Source organism: Gallus gallus, chromosome 1 (genome assembly GCF_016699485.2).
Source record: "Gallus gallus isolate bGalGal1 chromosome 1, bGalGal1.mat.broiler.GRCg7b, whole genome shotgun sequence".
Classification (NCBI taxonomy): domain Eukaryota; kingdom Metazoa; phylum Chordata; class Aves; order Galliformes; family Phasianidae; genus Gallus; species Gallus gallus.
Genome location: NC_052532.1, coordinates 48,861,026 through 48,884,847, shown reverse-complemented (window position 1 = coordinate 48,884,847; position 23,822 = coordinate 48,861,026). Strand labels below are relative to the sequence as shown.

Here is a 23,822-nt window from a genome sequence, read left to right as displayed (position 1 = left end):
TAATGCCTTTCAAGTTCTTCATTTGCTGCTCCCAATACTAATGCGAGAACAAATGCTCACACCAGCAATGCTGAAGAATACTGGTAAAAATTAAAAAGCTCATTACTTCACTAAATACAGTTTATCACCTTCAAAGACACTGATATGATTTTCACATGCTCCTAAAATTCATTACTTCAAAGATATCGTTAGGAGGAAACACCTGCCTAATCCCCCTGTGTATACCCAAAAGGCTGAAATTCTTTAACACTGACTTAGAAACACATCAAACATATGTCATTTTAATAAATAAACAAAACTCCAGACTTGAATCAAAGCTACCAATTTAAAAAAATCTTACCTGGAAGACCTGATTTGTTTGGTAGTATCACTTCAGCGTGCTCCCTCTCATCACAAGGATCCTCTTCATCAGACAGTACCAAGAAAGCCTCTTTTGGCAGACTTTCATTGCTTTCCTGCTTCAATGGTGAACTCAAACAGTTGTCCATCTTCTCTTCTAAATCTGGGGCTGTATCATCCACAGGAAGCAGAGCACTTTTAGAAAAACAGCTCATCTCATCTTCAGCAGGAGCTAGTTTTTCCAAAATTGGAATAATTTCATCTGCTTCCATAGAGTCAGTATTCTCCAGGATACTTTCACTTGACTCATCTACTGCCTTCTCAACTACGGTTTCTGAAAGACCTGCAGTGCCATCTCTTTCATTTTTTGGTTCCTGGTCAGTTTCCATACTGCTAGAGATAGCCTCTTCCCCAACAGTATCTTCAACAATTATTTCTCCAGCCTTCTTTTTCTCTTCAACAGGTGAATTAGAAATAATAGTTATATCATTTGTTTTTCCTTTCTCCTCAGGGGAGAAGCTATTATCACAGTTTGATTTGTTTTCACCTGATGGAGTGTCACTCTCTCTTTGGTCCAAACGATTTTTTATGTTATTTTCTTCATGGAAGTTAACTTTATTGCTACCAAGCACTCTGTTTTCAGCCTCACAAACTAATGCAACATCAGTATCTTGTTCACGAGTAACATTCACTGGAGAGAGAGGTTTAGGTTCTAGGTCACTGACTACACTTTCTGCCCTACTTTCAGGTCTTTTGATTTCACTAATTTCATTAGAATCCACTAGGCCATTAACTTCCCTCTTGTCCTCTGTACAGTCTGTATTGCTTAAAGGAGAATTTAAATCAGAATCTCCGTTCTCATGCTTTCCATTTAACAGTTTAACTTCAGTTGTCTTCAGCAGGTCTTCTTTAGCCTTATAGACGGCCTCAAGTTGTTGTCGATCACTTGCTCTCATTGTTTTTCGTGCTTTGAAGACTTTTTTCTGAGGCTCATCTGTGTTATCCATCTTGACCCTTTAAAAAAAAAAAGTTCCATAAGGACTGTGAAGGCAATTATTATTTTATTATTATTATTGCAGGTGTTTTAAAGAAAAATTATAGCTAAATCTGCTTTTTGCACATTTTAAAGCCAACTTGTATGACTACCTACAAAATCCAAAACATCTAACAAAATGATTAAATTTTGTCTCTCCTCATGAAAATATGTGCAGTTTTCTACGTATGCTAAACAAATACAAGCATATAAAGATCACTGAAATGACACAATTACTTTAATGACATGTAGTAACACAGACTAATCAACTCAGTATCATTACAGCAGAGATATGATTAAGTTTCTAGCTAGAAAGGGTATTGGGCCAATGTAAAAGCAAGCACACTTCTCTTCCAAAACAGATACTGTCTTGCCCTATCAGTTGATAGTTATTTTAGCTTTCTAAATCTAAGTAATGTCAGGAGTTTCAGACAAATTTAAATCAAAAATAAAACCAACCACAACTGGAATAAATAACAAAAATAACTTTATCAAGTAACTAAGAAAATTTCAATATTTTTAAAAAATTTGTAATGAAATGAAGTAGTTCTTTTACAAGGAATCTCTCAAGATCATCTAGTCAACCATTTCACCTTTGAGAATCAAGTGCTTATGCGTTTGGGTCAGACTAAGCTGCATCAGCTGAGATAGGTATTAACATCTATACCACTTCAGACTAACATATTACACTATATATTGCTTTAGCATTAATTGATTAATCTGGTTAGCTATAAGCCAGTACTGTGCTCCTGTGGCCAAAAAGGCCAATGGTATCCTGGGGGTACATTAACATCAGTGTGGCCAAAAGGTTGAGGGAGGTGATCCTCCTCCTCTACTTTGCCCTGGTGAGGTCACATTTAGACTACTGTGTCCACTTCAGGGTGCCCCAGTTCTCTAAAGACAGACATCACCTAGAAAGAGTCCAGCAGAGTGTTGCAAAGATGATAAAGGGCCTGAAGCATCTCTCATATGAGAGAAGACTGAGTGACCTGGGTCTGCTCAGCCTGGAGAAAAGAAGGTTGAGGGGGGATCTGATTAATGTTTACAAACTTCTAAAGGGAGGTGAGAGGCAGACGGATGAGATCAGGCTCTTCTCAGTGGTGTGTAGTGATAGCACAAGGAGCAATGGCTGAAAAGTAACCTGTTCCAGCATTGCACTAATTCCACTTGGGGAAATTTTTTTCCAGCCTGAACCACCCATGCTGTATGTAACTCTTGGCCACTGCACCTTGGTACCATTCTGCAGCAATACAGGAACAGTTTGGATCCACTCTCTTTACAAGCAGGCTTGTCTACAACTATTAAATAGCTGTCCAATTGTCCTTCAGCCTTCTCTTCAGTAGATTAGACGTGTCAAGCTCTGTGTGTTTTCATAGGTGCCTTAGGCTGCTATTTCTATCTTCTCGGTCGTCCTCCATCAGATACCTCCTTGTTTACTCCAAACAGTTTTCTTTATGAAGAAAATTATTTAGCATTTCTACGTTGCTAAACTAGGATATTTTAAGATGTAAGATGAAAATATACTCTAAGGTACAAGTTCAACTATCAAGATAAAATTCTAGATCTTACAACCACAACATATCGTACTATACAAGCTAGAGCTTCTATCACTTCTATTATCATAAAATGGTAAGAGATATAAGGTGTATTTTCTTCCTCTTTGTTTTCCATTTCTTACGAGCATTGAGATTTCCCTCCACATTATTTCAATTTTTTTCTTGACAATCCAAAATTCTTGTATTTGTATAACTGACAGTGCTTAAATGACAGATGCATTCACACCTTGGCAACAGATCCAACGGACCTTCAAAGATTTTATCAGCTGCTTACGGACTTACAACTATACCATTAAGATATGCATTTCTGCATGTCTGAACGATCTTCTGGACATGACTGTCTATGATTTTTATTGCCACTAGTGGGAGCAAGACACAACGCTGATTTGATAAATCAATTTACTCATCCTTAGAAAACACTCTCATCCCATAACCACTTCCTATCACACACAAAAACTCCAGGTAAGTTGTTACTAGCTTTTCAAGGCTGTCTACATGCTAATACAATATCTTCAAATTGTTCAAGAGGAGAATACAAGAATAATTTAACACAGTCTTTACATGAGGACAAGTGTAGAAAAACCTACTCCAGATGCATGCATGCTTCAGAAGCATGTATTTCAGAAGTATGAAATTGTTGAAAGCATATGCTTTTCCTTCTTCTTGAGAACACGAGAAGAAGGTTTTTTTTTCACATCACTTCAAAAGCATGCATCAGGCTGCCACATAATACAGTACTGATCATCATACTCATAGTTCTATTAGTGTAATACCCTTCAACATGCATACTGTTACAGATACACAGAACCAGTTCGGGGAGGGAGAAGAAGAGTGCCCAGGCTTGGCTAACCTTAAACATTTCTTAGGGCTCGTGATTGGTGAATTGACTAGTAAGCCTTCTGCTAATTTATTACAAAGATACAGGGCCTCACACTCAAAACTGAGAGAGAGAAGTATGTGATTTCCCTAAATACAGTGCTTTACTTTATGAGCACTACACAGAACTTATGTCTTTGAAACTTCACATACTACAAAATTTACAATCTTACTGTGATCAAATGATATATTAACAGACTAATAAAAATTCTCACACAAAACTTAAGATCAAGTTCATAAATGCATCATTTGTATAATCATAAAATATAACTTAAAGTAAAATAGTACTTCTATTCTTTGCAGTTTCCTTGATTATCTAAACTATCTTTCATTCATATATATATGCATGACATGAAATAAAGTATAATGAATTACACTTCCTTTTCAAATTTGTCAGAGGTAACAGTTTAAATTCAAACATCACAATACCTTTTTATATCAATGTATCTTTTCTCTTAGAACAGAAATACCGAGGTAATAAGCTTAAGTTTCTAATACATTTCAGAAAAAAGGTGTTTTATTTACCGCTAATGATATTATACATATAAAAAAGGTAAAGCTGTAATACAATTCTACAGTGAACTTGTAGAATTGTAAATTGTAGGAAAAAAAAAGTCTTACAAAATTTCACTGTCAGATGGTTATTTGAATAACTCATGTATATCTTCAGCTCAATCTCACAATCTTTTGCAACCAAAGAATACGCAAAAAAAAAGCTACAGAACTATAAACATAGGTGAGATTAAAAGATAAAAACTAAAGGCTGGTTAAGTATCACGTATCACTGCAGACCAGATTTAAAATGTTTCCAGCCGTACCCACAAGGGAGCACACTGCAGCCAAATAACAGATCTCATGTGAGAGCTGAATAAAACAAGATACAAATAAATCAGTAACCAGTTCGGACTGGTTTGGTTGTATACGTGCAAGCCAATAAGCAATCACCTTATAAATACTTGCCTTCCAGTTTTCTTAAGTGGTGAAGTGGTTGCATTTTAGAGCAGGTTACACAAATTCAGACTTTCACACATACACTTAAAACTCCTACTGTTTTGAAAATTAATGAATTTCATTTTAAACTCAACAACTAATTCAGAGTTTATCTATATTTACTATACGTTTCACTCATATGATGATTGGGTAGTCTCAGTTTTCACTCATCACATTTGTGACTTGGTCATGAGGGACATGAACCAATGAAGGGCTACCTCTTACTTGAAGAAAAGGCATTTGTGTAGTGCAGTACACAATGAGTCCTGCACATAAAGCTAAGCATGTAAGGGTTAAATCCTGTAAACAGATGGGTAGATTTCACGTGTTTGTTTTTGTTTTGAAATGAAGTTCACAAAAAAATAATAAATTTTGAAACACAAAATACCATAAATATTTGTTCCATAAGAATTCTTCACTTTAATTTTGAAAATCATATGTACTTCAGGATTACAAGAAAACACACCATCAGGCACCTCCTTCCAGTAATAAATCTGCAAATATTTCCCATTAGCAAATACGCAATACACAGCAAAACCAAAATGTGCCAGTGTAGTTAATATATAAAGGACTTTGCTTTCAGCCAACCAGAAAGCCTTCCCCCATTTCCTTCTACATATACCTCATTATTATTAGTCTGCAAAGAGATTGCAGCTCTACAACAACAAAGGAAGGTTAGCTGCAATAGACCAGCCTATAATCGTGTGCTCATAGGAGCAGCACAGGATATGCTCAATATCAGCCAATAGGCAAGCAGCTGCCTGAATCCTGCCTGGCAACAGGGAGCAGACAAAGAGAAGGTCATGGAAACACACTAGGGAGAAGAAAGCTGCAGTTGTGCTCAATGGGCTTTGCATAAGATCATCAGTCTAGAACAGCATTTGCACATCCTAGTTTATGCAGTGCTGGCCAAAAGCACTGCAACCATAAAACATTTGCAAAAACACAAAAATTATATAAAGGGAGTGAAAAGCCTTTGATGAGAAAATACGCAAGTATTGCCCCAATACGCAAGTCTACTTAAAACATAGCACAGCGAAATCAGTGAAATGGAGACAGCTCATGATCAGGACTACACTGTTCTAGATGGAAGAGTCCCCGAGAATCAAAGCAATGCACAAAACCTACCTCTTAAGCAGCAGCTCATAAGCAGCAGTTTTCAGTTGAAATCATCTCTAGCAATATAAGTTAATGCAAGTTGTCATAAATCTAAGAACCGTTTTCAAAGAAGAAAAAATAAACTGGTATTTTTCCAGAACATACGCTGAAATACAACGCCAGGGGTAACTTCTGATGCCGCTAATGCCTGTCTGTTTATCACACTGGATGCACAACGCAACACCAGCACTTAAGATCCACAAACAGCTATATCTTAGTATGTAAAAGACATAATAAATATAGCTGAGGACACACAGTAAGTAAAAATAGTATTTTTTCCAGCTCACCACAGGTAATGAATTTTTCTTTTTAGGCTAATAATACATGAGTGTTGGCTGAACAGAGCTAAAGAAGAATGTGCCATTTTCTGAGAGAAATTACATCACCCCGTGTCCTATTTCACCTACTCCTACAAACAGTAAGCCGAGTTTCACTTTAATTAAGACTCTAGCGTATTTCTTTGCCGTATTTAGAGAGGGGACTTAGCAGTGGCCGTTTCGACACCGAGCAGCGTTTCCCACTGCAGTAGCTGTAGTTTTTCCAGCACACCACAGAGGGAGAAGCCCGCACAGCCGCCCTCACTCACCTCCCGCACAGGAAGCGAGGCAGCAGCCTCGGCCCAGCCCGGGGACCGAGCACCAGTCTCTGATTGGCTGGATGGAGCAGCCAATCAGACAGCGACTCTTCACATTCTACCCAGCAACAAAAGCCCATGAGGTCATGCGCGAGAACGCCAGGATCCGAAACGCTTCGCCGGGTGCGCAGCGCAAGGAAACCGAAGAGCTAGAAAATGACGTAAGGCAAAGGGAAGTTAGGGAGTTTCTACTTACGAGGTAGAGTTTACAACAGTTTTAGCACTTGAGTGCAGTCGGAGGGTATTTTTGACGCATGGGGGCTCTCTAAGTGGATGAAGTGGGGAACCACAGAGCAACCAGGCCTGCACAAACCTGAAGCAAATAAGCAGTGCCTCTCCTGAGCGTGTACGTATGGACCTATTGCACACTGGGCGACATGTCCATTTTTTTTTCTTCACACAAAGCCGTCGAGTTTCTGTAACATTAAAGTGTTGAATCATAAAACTGCTGGGGACCCATCTGGGCTCAAGCATGGCAGTTTTTAACCTCTCCTCCATTACTGAGCAGTGCCTGTGTTCCCCTAGCATTCCAATACGAGCACCAAAATGGAGTTCTTCCTTACGACTAATGTGACCTCTGCCTTGCAAGCAGTGGGGATTGCACTTGGACTCTACCCTTTGAAGAACCAGCTCAGTAAAACACGATTTCCATATGGATCTATGCTTACTCAGAGAATTACCCAAAGAAGGCTATGGGTCTGGTAAACCAGTGTAAATCATAATATCACAAAATGGTTTAGGTTGGAAGGAACCTTTAAGATCACCTAGTTCCAACCTCACTGCTGTAGGTAGGGACACTGCCCTCTAGACCAGGTTACTTAAAGCATCTCCCAGCCTAGCCTTGAATACTTGTTGGGAGGGGGCGTTCCCAACTTCTCAGCGGCAACCTCTCAACACTGTTCCAGTGTCTCACTACTGTCAAAATAATTTCTTTCTAATAGTTTACATCTAACCTCTTCCAGTTCAAAACCATTTCCCTTCATCCTGTTGCTACACGCCTTTCTAAAAAGTCCCTCCCCAGCTTTCCTGTAGGCCTCCTTCAGGTACTGGAAGGCCACTATAAGGTCTCCTCAGAGCCTTCTCTTCTCCAGGCTGAAATGCCCCAGCTCTCTCAGCTTGTCCTCACAGGGGAGATGCTCCAGTCCTCTGATCATCTTTGTGGCTCTCCTCTGGATGCACTCTCACCGCAGCTCGATATCCTTTTTGTGTTGGGGGCTCCAGAACTGGACACAGTACTCCAGGTGGGGTCTCGTAAGAGCAGAGGGGCAGAATCACCTCCCTTGACCTGCTGGTCACAGTTCTCTTGATGCAACCCAGGATACCATCGGTGTTCTATAGTATAGTTTCAGACAATTTGAGTGGTCTTATGTAGTTAAAAATCAACAGCTTCACATGCAAACTTGAATTACATTCTCATCACTTTGATGCCATAATAAAAGACAAAACTGTCCTATGCCATTCTTTATATCCAAGAGGATGACACCACATTTGACTTTGGCTCATAAACCCACTTCTCATCCTAATAGAATAATTTTAGAGCTCTTTTCCCACTGGGCAAGGCAGCAATTCCCTCTTAGGTCACACATCTAAGACCTTTCAGCTGTAAATAATTTTTCAGAATTGTCTATATACTGTTCATTAGTTTATGACTATTACACAAAAAATAGATAGTTTAGATAATGGAAAAAAAAGAAAAACGAGAATATTTTTAGACATATTTTGGTTAAATATTCCAGTTACCCTCGTATAAATGACTTCGCTATGTCAGAATCACCAGTCTTTGAACGACATTAAGTTTAAGCTCTGAACCTCATTCTACAAGAAGCAAACAGAGCTTTGTTGTCTTCACTAATTATAAGAGTCACTTTGATCATTACTTTCTTGGACTAAAATTGCTTGAGTAGAACTCAGCCAGAGCAACAGTGGTAGACACTGTCCGTCTTCTTACCAAGGTGTTAGAGATTTCAACTTTTATCAACAACTCCAAACATAAGCTTTCAATTCAGCTGTGAGATCTTCAAATGCTAAAGAAGTACTGATGTTTCAATTTCTGTAACGCCTCTCAGGAGTGTTTTTTAGCAGAAACTAAAGCACTAAGTACGTTTCTTTCTCTAAAAATGAACTCAAATTTTATATAAAGTTTAACTTGTGCATTTTCACATACATTTATGAAATGTTTTATTATATACCACAGAATTGGAGAACATCCTGAGCTGAAAGGGAACCACAAGGATCATCAAGTCCAACTCCTGGGTCCACACAGTAGTTATGTCTTTGGCACAGAACTAACAATTACAATACTCTAAATATGAGGCAGAACTAATAATTCCACAGAAGTGGCCCTAACTGCCACAAGGCATTTGCAGTGTAAAATTTACAAAACCTCTGGTAGTGCAAAATGAAATCCTGAAGAACCTGGATTAGTTATTCATATTTATGGAAGCAGAAGAAAAAAGAAAATGAGAAAATTATAAAAGTAATGCAAAATGTTCAATTCACATTTCAGTTTTTCTATATGTTATGAAATCCAGTCTTTTGTCCTTTCATAGATAAATTTTCAAGTGATAATCTGACAGACTAAAGATATACAGCTGCATGATGCAACTGGCTTCCAAACGTTCGCAACCTAGCATCAGTCACATCCTCTGAAATTGGGGCGCCACTGTTAAGTGACATCAAAGGTCATTTACCAAATGCTATAAGGGAACTAGCAACAAAAAACAAGCGATGCTGATTTTAAAAGGCACCAAATGCTTTCCTTACATACAAACATTATTTAGAAGTTCTTTGCAAAGATTATTTTCTCAGTGGCAAAGAACAAGATCATAAAATACACCTAAAACACCAGCTGGTCAGTTCTTTGTGGGAACTTGCTGGTTATTATAAAGTATTATCTGTAAGACCTCTAGGGAAGACACAGTTTCTTAGGAGTGGATGTGCTGCCTTTTTTTGTTTGTTTGTTCTCTTATTGGACTTGTTTAACCCACAGCTTCCACAACCAGAAATCACTGCTGAACTCTCAAATTGATCACATCTGATTGAGGGGAAGAAGTCTTCAAGATGTGAAGGATCCAGCTTCCATAATTTCAGCTAATTAGAACGTGGTAGGGACTTTCCATAACGTTTCCATCCGGGGGAGCTGAAAGGCTGCTTGCTCATTTTCACATAGAATGATAGTCTGCCGAAAGCACCCAGAACGGAACCCCCGCAGCCCCGCTGCTCTGCACCAGTTCCGCAAGGAGCGGAGCCTCGGCTTTCTCAGGCTGATGGCAGCTGACGGCAGGAAATTTGCATACCCGCTCGGGATTGGCTGCGGAGGAGTCGCTTTGCATCAACCAATCTGTAAGCGCGCAGCTGAGTCACCACCAGGAGGCCTGTGCAAATCCGCCCGGCAACCGGCTGAAAATAGAGCCGGAACCAAGGTACGTCACCAAGACTGGGTGTGACGCGATGCCTCTTCGCCTGTGACGTCGTATACGTGTAAACACAACGTGCCAGACGCCTCGTTTCACAGTCGTTACACTGCGATGCTACTGTCACAGAGAGACAAATGCATGACTCTACTGCAAGCGCAAGAAATAAGGGAGACACGGTCTTCAAATCATATGCCCAAAACAGAGACATTAGGTGCAGGTATCATATACTTACCCTCTTGGGTTTGTGTGTCTTGTTTGTTAGTTTTAAATAGAAAACATTGATTTAGAAGTACTACAGTCATTATCTTTTAAAATTAAATTATTACAGTCTACATATTTTCTTCTTCTTGAGGGCTTGAGTACCTCCCATATAGGGATAGACTGAGAGCTGGGGCTCTTCAGCGTGGAGAAGAGAAGGCTCTGGGGGACTTTATAGTGGCCTTCCAGTACCTGAAGGGCCTACAGAAAAGCTGAGGAGGTACATTTTTAGATGGGCATGTAGCAACAGGACATGGAGAAATGATTTTAAACTGAAAGAGGGTAGATTTAAACTAGATATTAGGAAGAAATTCTTTAGTTTGAGAGTGGGGAGACACTGGAACAGGTTGTCCAGAGAGGTTATGGATGCCCCTTTTCCAAGACCAGGCTGGATGGGGCTTTGAGAAACGTCACCTAGTGGGGGGTGTCTCTGCCTGTACCAGGGGGTTTGGAACAAGATGGTCTTAAAGGTCCCTTCCAACCCAAACCATTCTATGATTCTTGATTCTTTAAAGCAAGCATTAACAGAAACTCATTCTTACTCATTGTGGTTTTTATGCCATGTCACTTTGGTGATGTAAATGGAAATTGAGTCATTTATTCCACTGCAGTGGATGTATCTGAATCTTCACTAAATGTGGACTCTTCCCCCTGAAGTTAGACCTTTGTTGGACCCCTGTGCTATCCCTTGGTGTGTCACACATCATAGTACTGGACTTGGAAAGGCGAGAAGGCTGAACCAAGAAATGAAATTATAAACAGGTAAGTCATCTTCATAAGAAAAATGAAATACAAAACAGAGTAAATAAAACTCACAAAAAATACTATCTAAATAAACATCCTATTACAAGTAACTTAAATGATGATCCATCTGTAAAACATTTTATCATTTTCTACTCAGGTAACAAGTATAATCTACACATCTTCAGTTTTCAGTACAACTGAGCTGTAAGCATAAACTCAGGAGAACTTCCTGAAGTTTCTAAACTGTCCTATCCACCACATCTGCCTGCAGGTTTCTACTTCATGGAACTGGTTGCTGGCAGGTCAAACACAACACATTGAAAGGATTAGAACAGCATGCAGTGTGAACATAGCTGCCTCATCATGGTCTTCTGCAGCCTGAAAGGCACCACCTGACCATATCTGGTCAGATATACCATGGTACATAAAACCATGTGTATTTTTTACAAGGTTGTAGTAAATAAGGGGACACGGAAGAAAGGTAGCCAATGCAGACAGTCACACTGACCAGTGACACCAGCTGACAGCTTTTGAATGATTCAATGGAATAGAATTATAAAATTAATGAGAAGTCAAAAGAAGAAAAGAAATAGAAGAAATCTTCAAATTATGAGAAGAAAGAAAAGAGGAAAAAATTCATCACTTTTCTTCTAAAAGTGACAAGTTACAAAACCTTTATTATCCTTATCATCTGTTAGAGCTATCTATCACAAGCATCCTGCTTTAAGGAAAGGTTGCTCACTCAGTAGATGTTAGCTGGCCACTGCTGATCTTTATTGGCAGTCATGACCACAAGACAGTTATTCATTGATCAACATGGAGTGAAAAACAAGCTGCCAGCCTAATAATCTTTCACTACTAGATTCAAGAAAAAAAAAAAAAAAAATGTGTTTTCAGTGCTGGTAACCCAGTGTATTAATATGCTAAGAACACCAGGCAATGCAGGTAATGGAAGGTTTTGTAATAAGCAGTCTCAAAAGTTTCTATGACAATTTCTTGTTATAATAAAGCATGCAATCAAGTAAGATTTATTTTATAGTAAAAGTGTACAGTACTTCATTAAATTCTCCTGTGTCAATGGGCAGACAATTATTTTTCTGTATTTGCTGCTAGGCAGGGATTTGTCACATGTCTGAAACGGTAAGGGTTTGGAAGAAAAACTACCCAAGATATTACACAAAGTGCACTTTAAATGTTTTGTAATCAAACATGTAAGCAATCATAGCATTGATGATTCTTCAACTTAACTCAGAACAAGCTGGGCAGACACAAGCTTTTTGACTTAATTTTTTGCTAAAATGAACGAAGAACAGGAGGCAGAAAGTGGACAAACACAATGTGGTTTCTTTATGTAATTCCAGTAATGGAAACGAGGTCAAGCACAATAGAACTACCTTCAAAAGGATTTTTAATAGTAAAAAATATCCTGAAACAGTAGTGATTCTAGCTGCATCCTTCCTTTCTAGAGCTTTCAACCATTCCCCTTCTTTTCTCACCACACTTCCTACACAGTCAGCCTTACAATCTCATTATATACAATTTGCTAGAGTTCTTTCAAGACCAAAGAGTATCTTACACTTCATTCTTAATGTATAAAATAATCTGTTCTCATAGTACTATCTGCTTGAGACAGCTGAAACTCAGTGTGAGTACATATAAGGTTGGACCTAAGGTTGGCACAATTGTATGCATCTGCATGGGCAGCACTTTAAGATTTCTGAGGTGATGACTTTGCATGTAATGCCAGTATACTCATATCCACTCGCTTATATACTCTGAGAAACACAGACACCTGATCAAAAGCAGAGGAGGATGAGACGATTTTCATGGAAAGTTATCACTTGCAGTTGGGTGAAAATAATTTTGGATTTGGTTCTTTAAAATATACATGTATTTATTCTTCCTACCCATGTTATTGACAACAAAATTATATCCACCCCACATAAACTGTGCAGAAACTACATTACACAATATTCTATTGTGTATGAAGAATGAAAAGAAACAAGAATATGATGCAAGTACTTATGAGGTAGCATATGAACTCAGATTAGGGATTTCAGACACATTAAAACCTTTTTGATGCTATTTTAACCCAGTGAATACAAAGCAACCCAGCAAGAAGAAGTCTTCTTAGCCCAGATCAATTGGCTGATGCTATAACCATGAGGCTACTCTTAATACTTAAGCCAGAACAAGACAGTGGGCAGAAGGAGGAACAGAGAACTGATTTAAGCTGACCTTGTCACATACAAGCCTTTGAACACAATTTATATTATCTGTACAAATAGCACCAAGCTAGGTCAGGAAGCTTAACATCCAGATATACATTTAGGAGGATTGATACTTCACTGGCTTCTTGAAGTGGCTAACAAAACAATCACAGGAACACCAGAGCTGCCAAACTGGAATATGCAGCAGAACAGCCTTGCGTTTTCTGGGTGTAAATGTGTGAGTCAAGGATTACTGTGATGGACAGGGAAAACTTCCTGATTTTTTCTCAGTTTCCTGAGAAAGAGCACTACAGCTGTCCCATTAAGTCAGCTTCATCTGATTACTTGTGCTTTCTAGGGCCACTGCATGGAGGTTGTTCCCACAAAGAAATATATTTGATAAGTTCACATAGATGTTGTCTTATTTATTTTAAAATGTTTATAACTATGTCTCTGATGTAAAAGCATTGTATACAATACTAACTACACTTGTAATATATAGTTATTTTTTGAAAGCTTCAAAGATGAAGTAGTGTAAATACACAGATTAAAGATGTAACTTCTGGTTTGGACTGTGCCAAATTTTACAGTAAGAGGTGGGCCCTGAAACACATAACAGCTTTTACATGTATTATTAAAAAAAGAGATAATATTTGCCTCTGCTCTATTCACAAAACCAAGCTTCTAATGTGAAATTCTACCTAAGTATTTCCAGATTTACATATTCAGTTACAAAGATCAGATGTTGATTATACTCCATATTATGAATTCAGTACTGTGATTATTATTACATAAAATTGGAAACCTGTACTATCTCATCCCTTTAAAAATATTTCAGTGAACAGCCTCCACTAAGCATAAACATTTTATGCTCTATCATTTTATTCTCTATTAAAACAAAACAAAACAAAAAAACCCATGATTTTTGGTAGCTCATATAAATATACACACAACACTAAGCTCTGTGCCAGCAGAACTACTAGTAGTCAAGTATGTATTTACTAAACAAATTACTCTGATGCTTTAGTTTGGGTGACACGCTTAATCCCATAACATTATTTTTCAGTGGAAATTCTTTACTCACTGATCTGCTTGGATGATCCATTAAAATTTAAGGAATTGGTGTATATTTTAAACATACAAGGAAAAAAGAATTAAGGAGTATACTTATAGCTACGGCTGGTTTGAATGGCTTTACTTAAGTTATCCCAAACAAACACTAAGTGTCATCATCACAATGTTGAGTATTGCATCAGTAAAAAAAGTCAGAGTGCTGAGAGACATCTATGTCTGGTGTTCCAGAGTATCCTTAAGATAATGTAAGTAAGAAGTTTGAAAAGGTTTGGCTGAAAACTAATTACATCTTAAATAAATATTAATCTTCAAAATGATATTATCTGCATTTGAGAATCATGAAAATAGTAATTTATTACTATGTGCCAGGGAAGGTTCAGGCTGGACATTAGGAAATACCACTACTCTGAAAGGGTGGTCAGGCACTGGAATGGGCTGCCCAGAGAGGTGGTGGAGTCACCGACCCTGGAGGTGTTCAAGGAACATTTGGTTGTTGTGTTGAGGGACGTGGTTTAGTGAGAACCATTGGTGATGGGCGAATGGTTGGACTGGATGATCCTGTGGGTCTTTTCCAATCTTAGGGATTCTATGATTATGACAAGAATCAACAGGTAGAAGTAACCTCTTACAGAGTCTGTTTATTCCAAAACTTGATAGTAGTAGTATAAATGCAGAGAATAAAATTACTTCTGGCATTTATAATTTCTGAAATAACTGGGGAGAAAAAAAAAAAACAAAAAAAAAACAGGAAAAAACAACCAAGGTCAAGGCAACTCCCATTACCAATATAGAGCATGAAAGGATTGAGAGCAGCCCTGCCAAAAAAAAACCTGGGGTTACTGTGGATGGAGAGCTGGATATGAGCCAGCCATATACCTTTGCCACCCAGAAAACCAACTGTATCCTGGGCTGCATCAAAAGATGCGTGACCAGCAGGTCAAGGGATGTGATCCTGCCCCCCACCTCTGTGCTGGTGAGGCCTCAACAGGAATACTGAGTCCAGATGTGGAGTCCTCAGTACAGGACCTGTTGAAGCGCATCCAGAGAAGGTCCACAAAAATGGAATGGAACACCTCTCCTACGAGGACAGGCTGAGAGAGCTGGGTTCTTCAACCTAGAGAAGATAAGGCTGCAAGGTGACCTGATAGTGGCCTTTCAGTATCTACAGGAAAAAAGGGGACAGACTCTTGAGCAGGGTCTGTGGTGACAGAACAAGGGGAAACGGCTTCAAGTTCAGGGAAAATACATTAAGGTTAGATATACGGAAAATATCTTTTACAGTGAGGGTGGTAAGGCACTGGAACAGATCACCTAGTGTTGAGGTTGATGCCCCATCCCTGGAGACTTTCAAGGCGAGGCTGGTTAAGGCCCTGGGCAACCTGATATAGCTGTCCTGTCCCTGTTCATTGCAGGGGAGTTAGACTAGATGGCCTTCAGAAGTCCCTTCCAACTCTAAGGATTCTATGATTCTTGAACAAGCTAACCTAAGTGCACTGGCAAAGAATGCACTTGGCTACACTCCTGTGCCATTTGTTGATTTGTAAATATTTGTGAGATTGTAGCTACATATAATAGAAGACTAGTGATGAACAAAATCTTTCCAGAATATTTTAACATCTGTTGGAGTTTTAACTTCTGCAGGAGATGTGTCCCAACCGTTTGGACCTTTTTTTTGAGCCTAGATCCTAGACTACCCTACAATGATGAACGATTCCTAATTATTCTACATGGCAATCGGTAATATTAACAAGTCAAATCAGTTTGTTTATATTTGCAACTCTTTCAGAAGGATCAAGCTAACTTGCAATTGAAAGGAAAACTGACACCCCACCAAACTACACTACATACATAAAATTCAGAAAGATCAATAACGTGATCATCACTACATTTCTAAACAAGTTTCTCATAGAGTAAAACCTGTAGTAGAAAGTACCAGAAGAACTGATATCCATTTTTTCCCATTATATGCCCAGATAGCTAAACTGAGTCTTTTATCCTTCAAACAAAATTTGTATTTAGCAGAATGGAAAGAAATCTGGGCAAGTGTGACCAACACTCCGATTGAATTTTCACTACTTGCATCATCTTCTCTGGGACAAGTCAGTGCTAAGTAGTTCCAAAGAGGAGCAGTATGAAGATGACTGTGGTGACTCTGAAAGACGCAATGCAATCATGACCACTTCCATTCTTTGGTACCAGACACAGTAAGTAAATAAATAAATAAACTGACAAACAAACAAACAACTAAATAAATGGCACAGTTAAAGCGCTTTACTTCTGTTGATACCATTGCAGGCTAGTTTTAAAAAGTCTCTATAAGCAAGAAAAAAACCAAGATGACAACAGAAAAAACATGCATACACAGAAGATCAACAAGCTTTTTCTATACATTTTCACATGAAAAGAAATAACAATAACAAAGCAGTGAATATAAGAGATTCTTCCAGTTTTGTGTAAGTTTGTCTTAAGTAAGGAAGCAGTAGTTGCAGAATTGAGAAGATACTTGTCAAGCTAAATGGTTTTCTCTCAATAAGCTAAGCTATGTAAAAAAAACCAAAGGATAGTCCTCTACTATAAAGTTATATATATGTATGTATCTATCATACAAAGTAAGATTATATATGATTGTATTTTCTTATATATTTTGTTTATGTATGTGTAGAGAACATATGATCAATTGGCTTATTATGACTTCTGGATCTAATAATTAAATTATAAACTATGGGAAAAAAATTGCATACGTATTTTCTAATGTAATTCTTGTATAAATTGAAAAATACATACACACAGTGCAAGATCAGACTGAGATAAAGCTTATTTTTAGTCACCTTCCTTCTGAGAAAAGAAAGACTGCTTCTTTGGTATCTCTATTCAGATACACTCCAAGTTAAGATTTCTGATTCTGAGATACAACATGTAATTTATATGATACAAGACAGAGACTTCTATCAAATCTGATATATGGATTCCAAGTATTTAACTTGCACTTCTTTAATTGATAAGATTAAAGGTTCAATTTATATCATCATCTTGAAGTCATTTTTTGACCATTTACCACTCGGACACAGTGAGATAAACAATTCATTCAGTGAATGCTGTGGATGAATTTAAAAAAATAGGGAAATATATACTTAAAGACACTGCAAGGAATGCTAAATTTAACAGGACCTTAAATTCTTCAAGTTGTCTGACGTACTTCAGATGTAAATAAAAATAGTTATTTTAAAACACAAGGATGAAACGTAAGTAATGAAAAGACAGGGTCTACCTTACAATCTGTTTTTAATTAGGAATATTCTACATAATCTAGACAAGCAGGGTGACAAATATACTTACAATGCAAGGTAGCAAGAACGGAGAGAAGAGACTTTGAGAGTAAAAACACAAATTCAAACCACAGGATTGTGACCTTATTATGTATCTAGATTTACTTGGCTCTTGGGAGACATACATTCCATGTGTGAAATTGAGAAGATTCAACAAATGCTATACATAAGACTATAAGCATTTTCTATCCTACTAAAAAAGGACTGACTTAATCAACTTTCAGTGACTTCATCAATACACAGTCATCAAACAGGCGATTCCATAGTGGCAGGAAAATAAAATAAACTGCAAAAATCCATGCAGAGAATTTGTACTGGCAGATAAGATTGCTGTGAGGTAACTGTTATTGTGATAGACTGCCCACACAGATTGCCATCTAACATAGAGGGGCTCACTAAAAAACTGCCTTGCAGTACAACAGCCTTTACCCCACGTGGTACCTGGCATACATTGAATACAGTTATAGTCTTCAAAAGAGGCAGTGACACTTTTAGTATTCCAGCAGAATTAGCACCACCGCTGCCCTACGACATAATCTTAAATAGCATAGACAATACATTTACACAGAGACCCACTCTGATAAACTTTCTCCTAACATTATTAAGTAGCACGTAAGCATTAAGATGCATTCCAGACTGCCTTGTAACATGGGCTCTACTGCATGACCTATATGCTGCATCACATCTCTTTGGGTTGAATATGAATATGAATATGAATTTATATATATATTGAACAAATATACAATAAATAAATAAATATGTGCGCATATGTACTCTAAACGCTAGTTTTCTGCATGATCAATAAAAAACCTCACCTTTGTGTTTCTGCAGTACACTTAGAGATAGATCTTTGAAAGTTATTGCAGTGTTATAAGCAGTAAGACACAGTCTAACTGAACACATTTTGGTATAGGTATTCTCAGACAGAATTTTAAAATAAAATGGAAGAACACACAGGTGTTTTTCTTGACAAATAAAGACACCTTCACCTTTTAGATGAAGGTACTTTAAGCCTCAGATGAGATCAAGGTCAAGAAAGAATTCTGGAGGTGTAAGTTGTCTGCTGAATTCAGAGGCTCTCCACTAAGGATCCCAATGACACAATTATGCGAGATGGACAGGAAGTACTCTGGAAGACACCACTCATAGTAAGCCTAAAACAGTAGGTTTTGGGTTTGTTTGTTTGTTTTTTTCCCCCCTCCTATGGAATATTCTTTTCAAAAATGGACATGAATCCCGGTTTGCAGTCATTCACAACCATCAACCGTGCACAGTATCTGGCAGTATCTTGTGAACAGAAGGAGGTAGAAAGTGTCACTTTACTGATGCAGCAACAGTTGCTATTGCAGTCCACAAACAAAACAGACTCTAAAGTTTGAGCACTTCTGTGGTAACTGAAATGGTGAACCTATCAAGCATGAAGGCATACAGTTGTCAAGTATTCAATGTACTTCTCCTGTACTATTTCCATAAAAAATATTCTGGATATTTACATGTTTTGGAAACTTGCCTTAAAAGGCAAGAGTAGGAGTCGGTGCTCCACCATATGAGGGAAATAATACTCAAGAGAATAAAGAAAGAAACATTTATTGGCTATGCTTGTTTGCTCCTGACAAGCTGGAAAGAGTAAGAGGGATAACAAAGAATGTTGGCTTGCAGGAAAATGACTACATACCCCGCAGGGCTAATTGGTAAGATAAAAAAAAAAAAAAAAAAAAAAAAAAAGATCTTTAATGTTACCCTAGTGGGAGGGAGAAAGGCAGCTGATGGAGCAACAAACTGGGAGCACCATCATCACAAGTACATGAACTTATACAGCTGTTTTAGATAGCTTGTCTTTCTAAACTCCACGGAAAATTATAGAGAAAAATAATGCATCTGTGCAACATCACTCAGAGAGGGTGATTTCCTCAAAGGATCAGTCTTTACCATTTTGAGAGGACAAATGCTTCTATAAATTTTATTCTCTCCCTCAAAAGAATACAAATTTCTACAGTTTTCTGTAGAAAGAAGAGGAGCAGTTAAGACTCTGAATGTGTCAATATAGTGCTAAAATCCTTCCCTCCATTTATGAGAAAACGGATTAAAAAAACTCACTACTTTCAAGTTGTGACATTTTGATTTTTAAAAAAAATTAAAAAGACACAGAAAAGTAAACTATCCAAAAGAATGACATGATGACATGAAAATATCAAACTGAAATACTACCCCCTTTCTACAATACTCATAGTGTTTTTCCTCAAATAGCAAGACTTCGCATGCATTGTCATAACAATAAATTGGTGTTGCATCAACTATAAATAATATGAGGATTGTCTTCTGGCTCTGAGATCAGATTAACATTTAAGATTTTTACTGCCTTCTAGCAAAAGCTGGATTACTAACCTATGCTAGTATTAGTCCAATAAATGAAGTAGTTACAATAATAAAAATAGCTATGATAGAGTAAATTCATAGATAACCACTGGAGGAGAAAAGAATACCAAAAAAAAAAAAAAAAAAAAAAAAAAAATTCTTTTCTTACACTATTTATAGGGTAGTTTGGCAACAAGCTTTATTAATTTATCAGCATATCAGAATATAATTTTAGGTCAACTGTATAACACCAGCAGTCTTTCAGTTACGCCTAAAAGAAACTTTCAGCCTAACTATGAAGTTCTCGTTCTAAAAAGAGTGATATGACTAAAGAAGGATTCTACCTAAAATTTGGTAGGTTCTTTTTCTTTTTTCTTTCTTTCTTTCTTTTCTTTTTTTTTTTTTTTTTTTTTTTTTTTTAAAGTGATTTCCATATGATGGGCTTTTTGTTTGGGGTTTTTTTGGATACTGAATAGCCATGGGTGTGAGAGGGAAGAAGACATACCTGTCAGAAGAGCGGTATTGTTCCTGTCTCTTTTCTCTCTAGAACTACATCAAAAGTTGCAGATATTGATATGCTTTCTGATGGACAGTATAGGATATTCTCTCCAAACTATTAAGCAAGAGAAAAGGATTCTGCTTTGCATGTTTTAGCAAAATTCTCACATAAGAATGACAGAAAGCTGCTTTCTCTGCTGTTCTTCCTTCTTTGAATTTCAGCTAGAACCCTGATGGATCTTTTCATTCTTCATCGCAGAGTAGGTCATGAAACGGACAATCCAGTTGTGTACCCTTTTTGCTAAGGATGCACGTTTTTTTATTCACCCAAGGTAAAAATTCAATCTTTCCTGATTCTCCTTAATATGTAGGGCAACATTTGGGGTAGAAATCCCTGTATGGCAAGACTCTGGGTTTATTCTCTGAAGTAGTTGTTTGCTTCTTTATTTTCAACTTGAGTGTTTTATTCATATTTGAAATACTGATTTCACAAGGGGTTTCCTGGACACTTCTGCTTTATTTGCTGGAGGTCCTCCGTTACATTAAGAGCGTACTCAACCAGACTCTAAACAACCATGAAATCCAAAACCTGCCACTAGGTTTCTTTCTCCAGGAAATACTGCTGACATTGCTGGCATGACACAGATATAGTTCACTTTGAAAGTACACAAGGCTGATGAACAGTGAGCAATGAACCCTTTCTATATCCTCTTACTCTGTCTCAGCACTGTGGTGGCAATGCCTCACTGCCATGGTGGCTTCAGGAGGAGAGCAGTTGGTTCAACTCCTGCTCATATAAAGAAAAAATGTTTCTTTTAAGTGGAAAAGGTTTTTCCAACAGAGGGATCTCCCAGCATTTCTTGGCTATCTTCCTTAAAAAGGCAGAATATCTTGCTCCAGATTGAACTCCTTGAGATGAATTGATATTTCTCCAGGGGAAAAGAGACCATCCATATGTTCAAATTTAAGAAAAAATAAAATTTAGTTTGTCTCTTCTTCTGTGGCTGTGTTCTGTGTTGTGTTTGAGTGTGCTGAGAAAACAAAAAGGAAGAGACCTAAAGCAGGAAAGCATTTTAGCAGACATTCAACTTGGAAAAAAATACAAGGGTGTTTAGATAGACTAAACAAAAGCACGACAAAAAACCAACTCAGACTATGACATGACTTCTACGCATTTACCTATCTTTCTCATTTTTACGTTTTATGGAGACATAAATTTCTACTAAGTCAACATAAAAAGAAATTGTTTCCAAATCAGTAAGAAATATTCTTAGAATTCAAACCCCACGAAACCAAAAGCAAAACTTCAAGCAAAAAGGATTTAATGTCCTGGAAAATATTTTTCATTTTCGTTGAATCATTTGAGTTGGAAGGGACATTTAGAAGTCACCTAGTCCAGCTCTCCTGCAATGAACAGGGAGACCTACAATTAAATCACGTTGCTCAGAGCCCCTCCAGCCTGATTGTGAATGTCTTCGTGGATGAGGCTTTCGCCTCCTCTCTGGACCACCTACTCTAGTGCTTCCATACCCTTACTGTAAAAAAAAAAAAAAAAAAGAGAGACTATATCCAACCTAAGTCTCCCCTCTTTTAGTTGGAAACCATTTCCTCTTGCCCTGTCACAACAGACTGCTAAAGTGTCTGTCCCCTTCCTTCTTACAGTCCCTGTCTAGATGCTGAAAGGCTGCTATCATTTCTCCCCGGAGCCTTTTCTTCATGCTGAACAGTGCCAGCTCTCAGCCGGTCCTCTTAGGGAGATGGTCCATCCCTTGGATCATTTCTGTGGCTCTTCTCTGAACACGCTCCAAGATGTCCATGTCTCTCCTGCACTGAGGACTCCACGTCTGGACAGAGTACTCCAGTGAGGTCTCACCAGTGCAGAGCAGGGGGACAGGATCACTCCCCTCTCCCTGATCACCACTCTCCTTTTGATGCAACCCAAGATACAATTGGCTTTCTGAGATGTGAGGGCATACTACTGGCTCATTTTCAGCTTTCCACCAGTACCCCCAAGTCTTTTTTGACAGGGCTGTACTCCATCCTTACATCCTCAAGCCTGTATTGATAATGGGGTTTGCCATGACCCAGTTGCAAATCTTCTACTTGTCTTTGCCTCATGAGTTCACTCATGAGTTCACCAAGGCCCACTGCTCAAGCGTGCTTAGGTCTCTCTATTGATATCCCATCCCTCAGTTGTGTTGACTGCACCAGACAGCTTGGTGCCATCTGCAAACTTGCTGAAGGTGCACTTGATCCAATGGTCGACATCACCGATGAAGATATTAAACGACATTAGTACCAGTACAGAACGTTGACCACCACTTTCTGGGTATGATCTCATAGCCAGTTTTTCATCCGTTGAACAGTCCACTTGTCAAATCTGGATCTTTCCAATTTGGAGAGGAGGACATTACATGGGACCATGTCAAAGGCCTTACTGGAGCCCAGATGGATGACATCAGTGGTTCTTCCCTTGTCCATGTATGCAGTTACGCCATCATAAAAGACACTAGGTTGGTCAGGCAGGACCTGCCCTTGGTGAAGCACTTGTGGTTATCCCGTATCACCTCCCTTTCTTTCATATGTTTTAGCATGTCTTAGCATTCTGGAGGATCTCCATGGTCCAAGCTCCATGATCTTCCTCAGAAGGCAATGCTGACATGTCTGTAGTTCTCTGGGCCATCCTTTCTACTCTTCTTAAAAATGAGTGTGACCTTGCCTTTTTTCCAGTCACCAGGGAGTCCACCTCACTGCCATGAGTTGAGTTTTCAAATATCAATGAGAGTGGCTTGGCGATTACATCAGCCAGTTCCCTCAGGAATCTGGGATGCATCTCATTGGGACCCACAAACTTACAGATGTTTGAGTTCCTCAGGTGGTTGTGATTCTGATATTCACTTACATACTGGGGGACAGTGCTCCCCCAGTTCCCACCTTCTGAACCATCTGCTCAAGTGTGTGAAGAGCAGTCACTAGTGAAGACAGAAGCAAACAAGTTGAATATCTCAGTCTTCTCCTTGTCCACTGTACTGACTGTTTGTATTTCTCACTAGGGAGAGTACACCTTTCTGGACTTTCCTTTTCTTGTTGATGTATCTGTCAAAGCCTTTCTTATTCTTCTTTGAAGCCCTTACCAAGTCCAGTTCCAGTTGGGTCTTGGCCTTCCTGACCCCATCCCTACACAGTTTTCATATTTTCTTATCCTTTTAAAATATTCTCTCTCCTCTAAAACCATTAAAATTGTTGTACATAACTATGGGATTCAGTTGACACTGAAAGTAAAGGATCCCTGTACATTTTTTTCCAGTTACAAATCCTAGACCCATGTTCTTCAGCCCCTCATTTCTACCCTCTG

At 38.4% G+C, this 23,822-nt stretch overlaps 1 protein-coding gene and 1 long non-coding RNA gene across 22 annotated transcripts in view; one reads left to right on the top strand and one right to left on the bottom strand.

The window, feature by feature from the left end:
- The window catches only part of ATF7IP (activating transcription factor 7 interacting protein), a 109,747-nt gene that overhangs the window by 57,286 nt on the left and 28,639 nt on the right, over window positions 1–23,822 (bottom strand). For 9 of the 20 annotated variants that reach the window (NM_001397085.1, XM_040696356.2, XM_025148445.3 and 6 more), the window contains exon 2: window positions 341–1,353. In NM_001397085.1, the coding sequence (NP_001384014.1) occupies window positions 341–1,346 (1,006 nt within the window). In that variant the 5' untranslated portion in view covers window positions 1,347–1,353. Of the gene's footprint in view, window positions 1–340; window positions 1,354–5,922; window positions 6,579–8,750; window positions 9,847–23,822 lie in introns of those variants that run through there. The other 11 variants (XM_040696335.2, XM_040696343.2, XM_025148451.3 and 8 more) reach the window with 4 other exon arrangements.
- LOC121109322 lies at window positions 6,673–16,850 on the top strand. Of its 2 annotated transcripts, none has more exons than XR_005848684.2 (3): window positions 6,673–10,219; window positions 10,918–11,022; window positions 11,276–16,850. It is a non-coding gene; the product is annotated as an uncharacterized LOC121109322 (long non-coding RNA). The 2 variants fall into 2 exon arrangements; XR_005848686.2 differs by having other exon boundaries at window positions 10,872–11,022.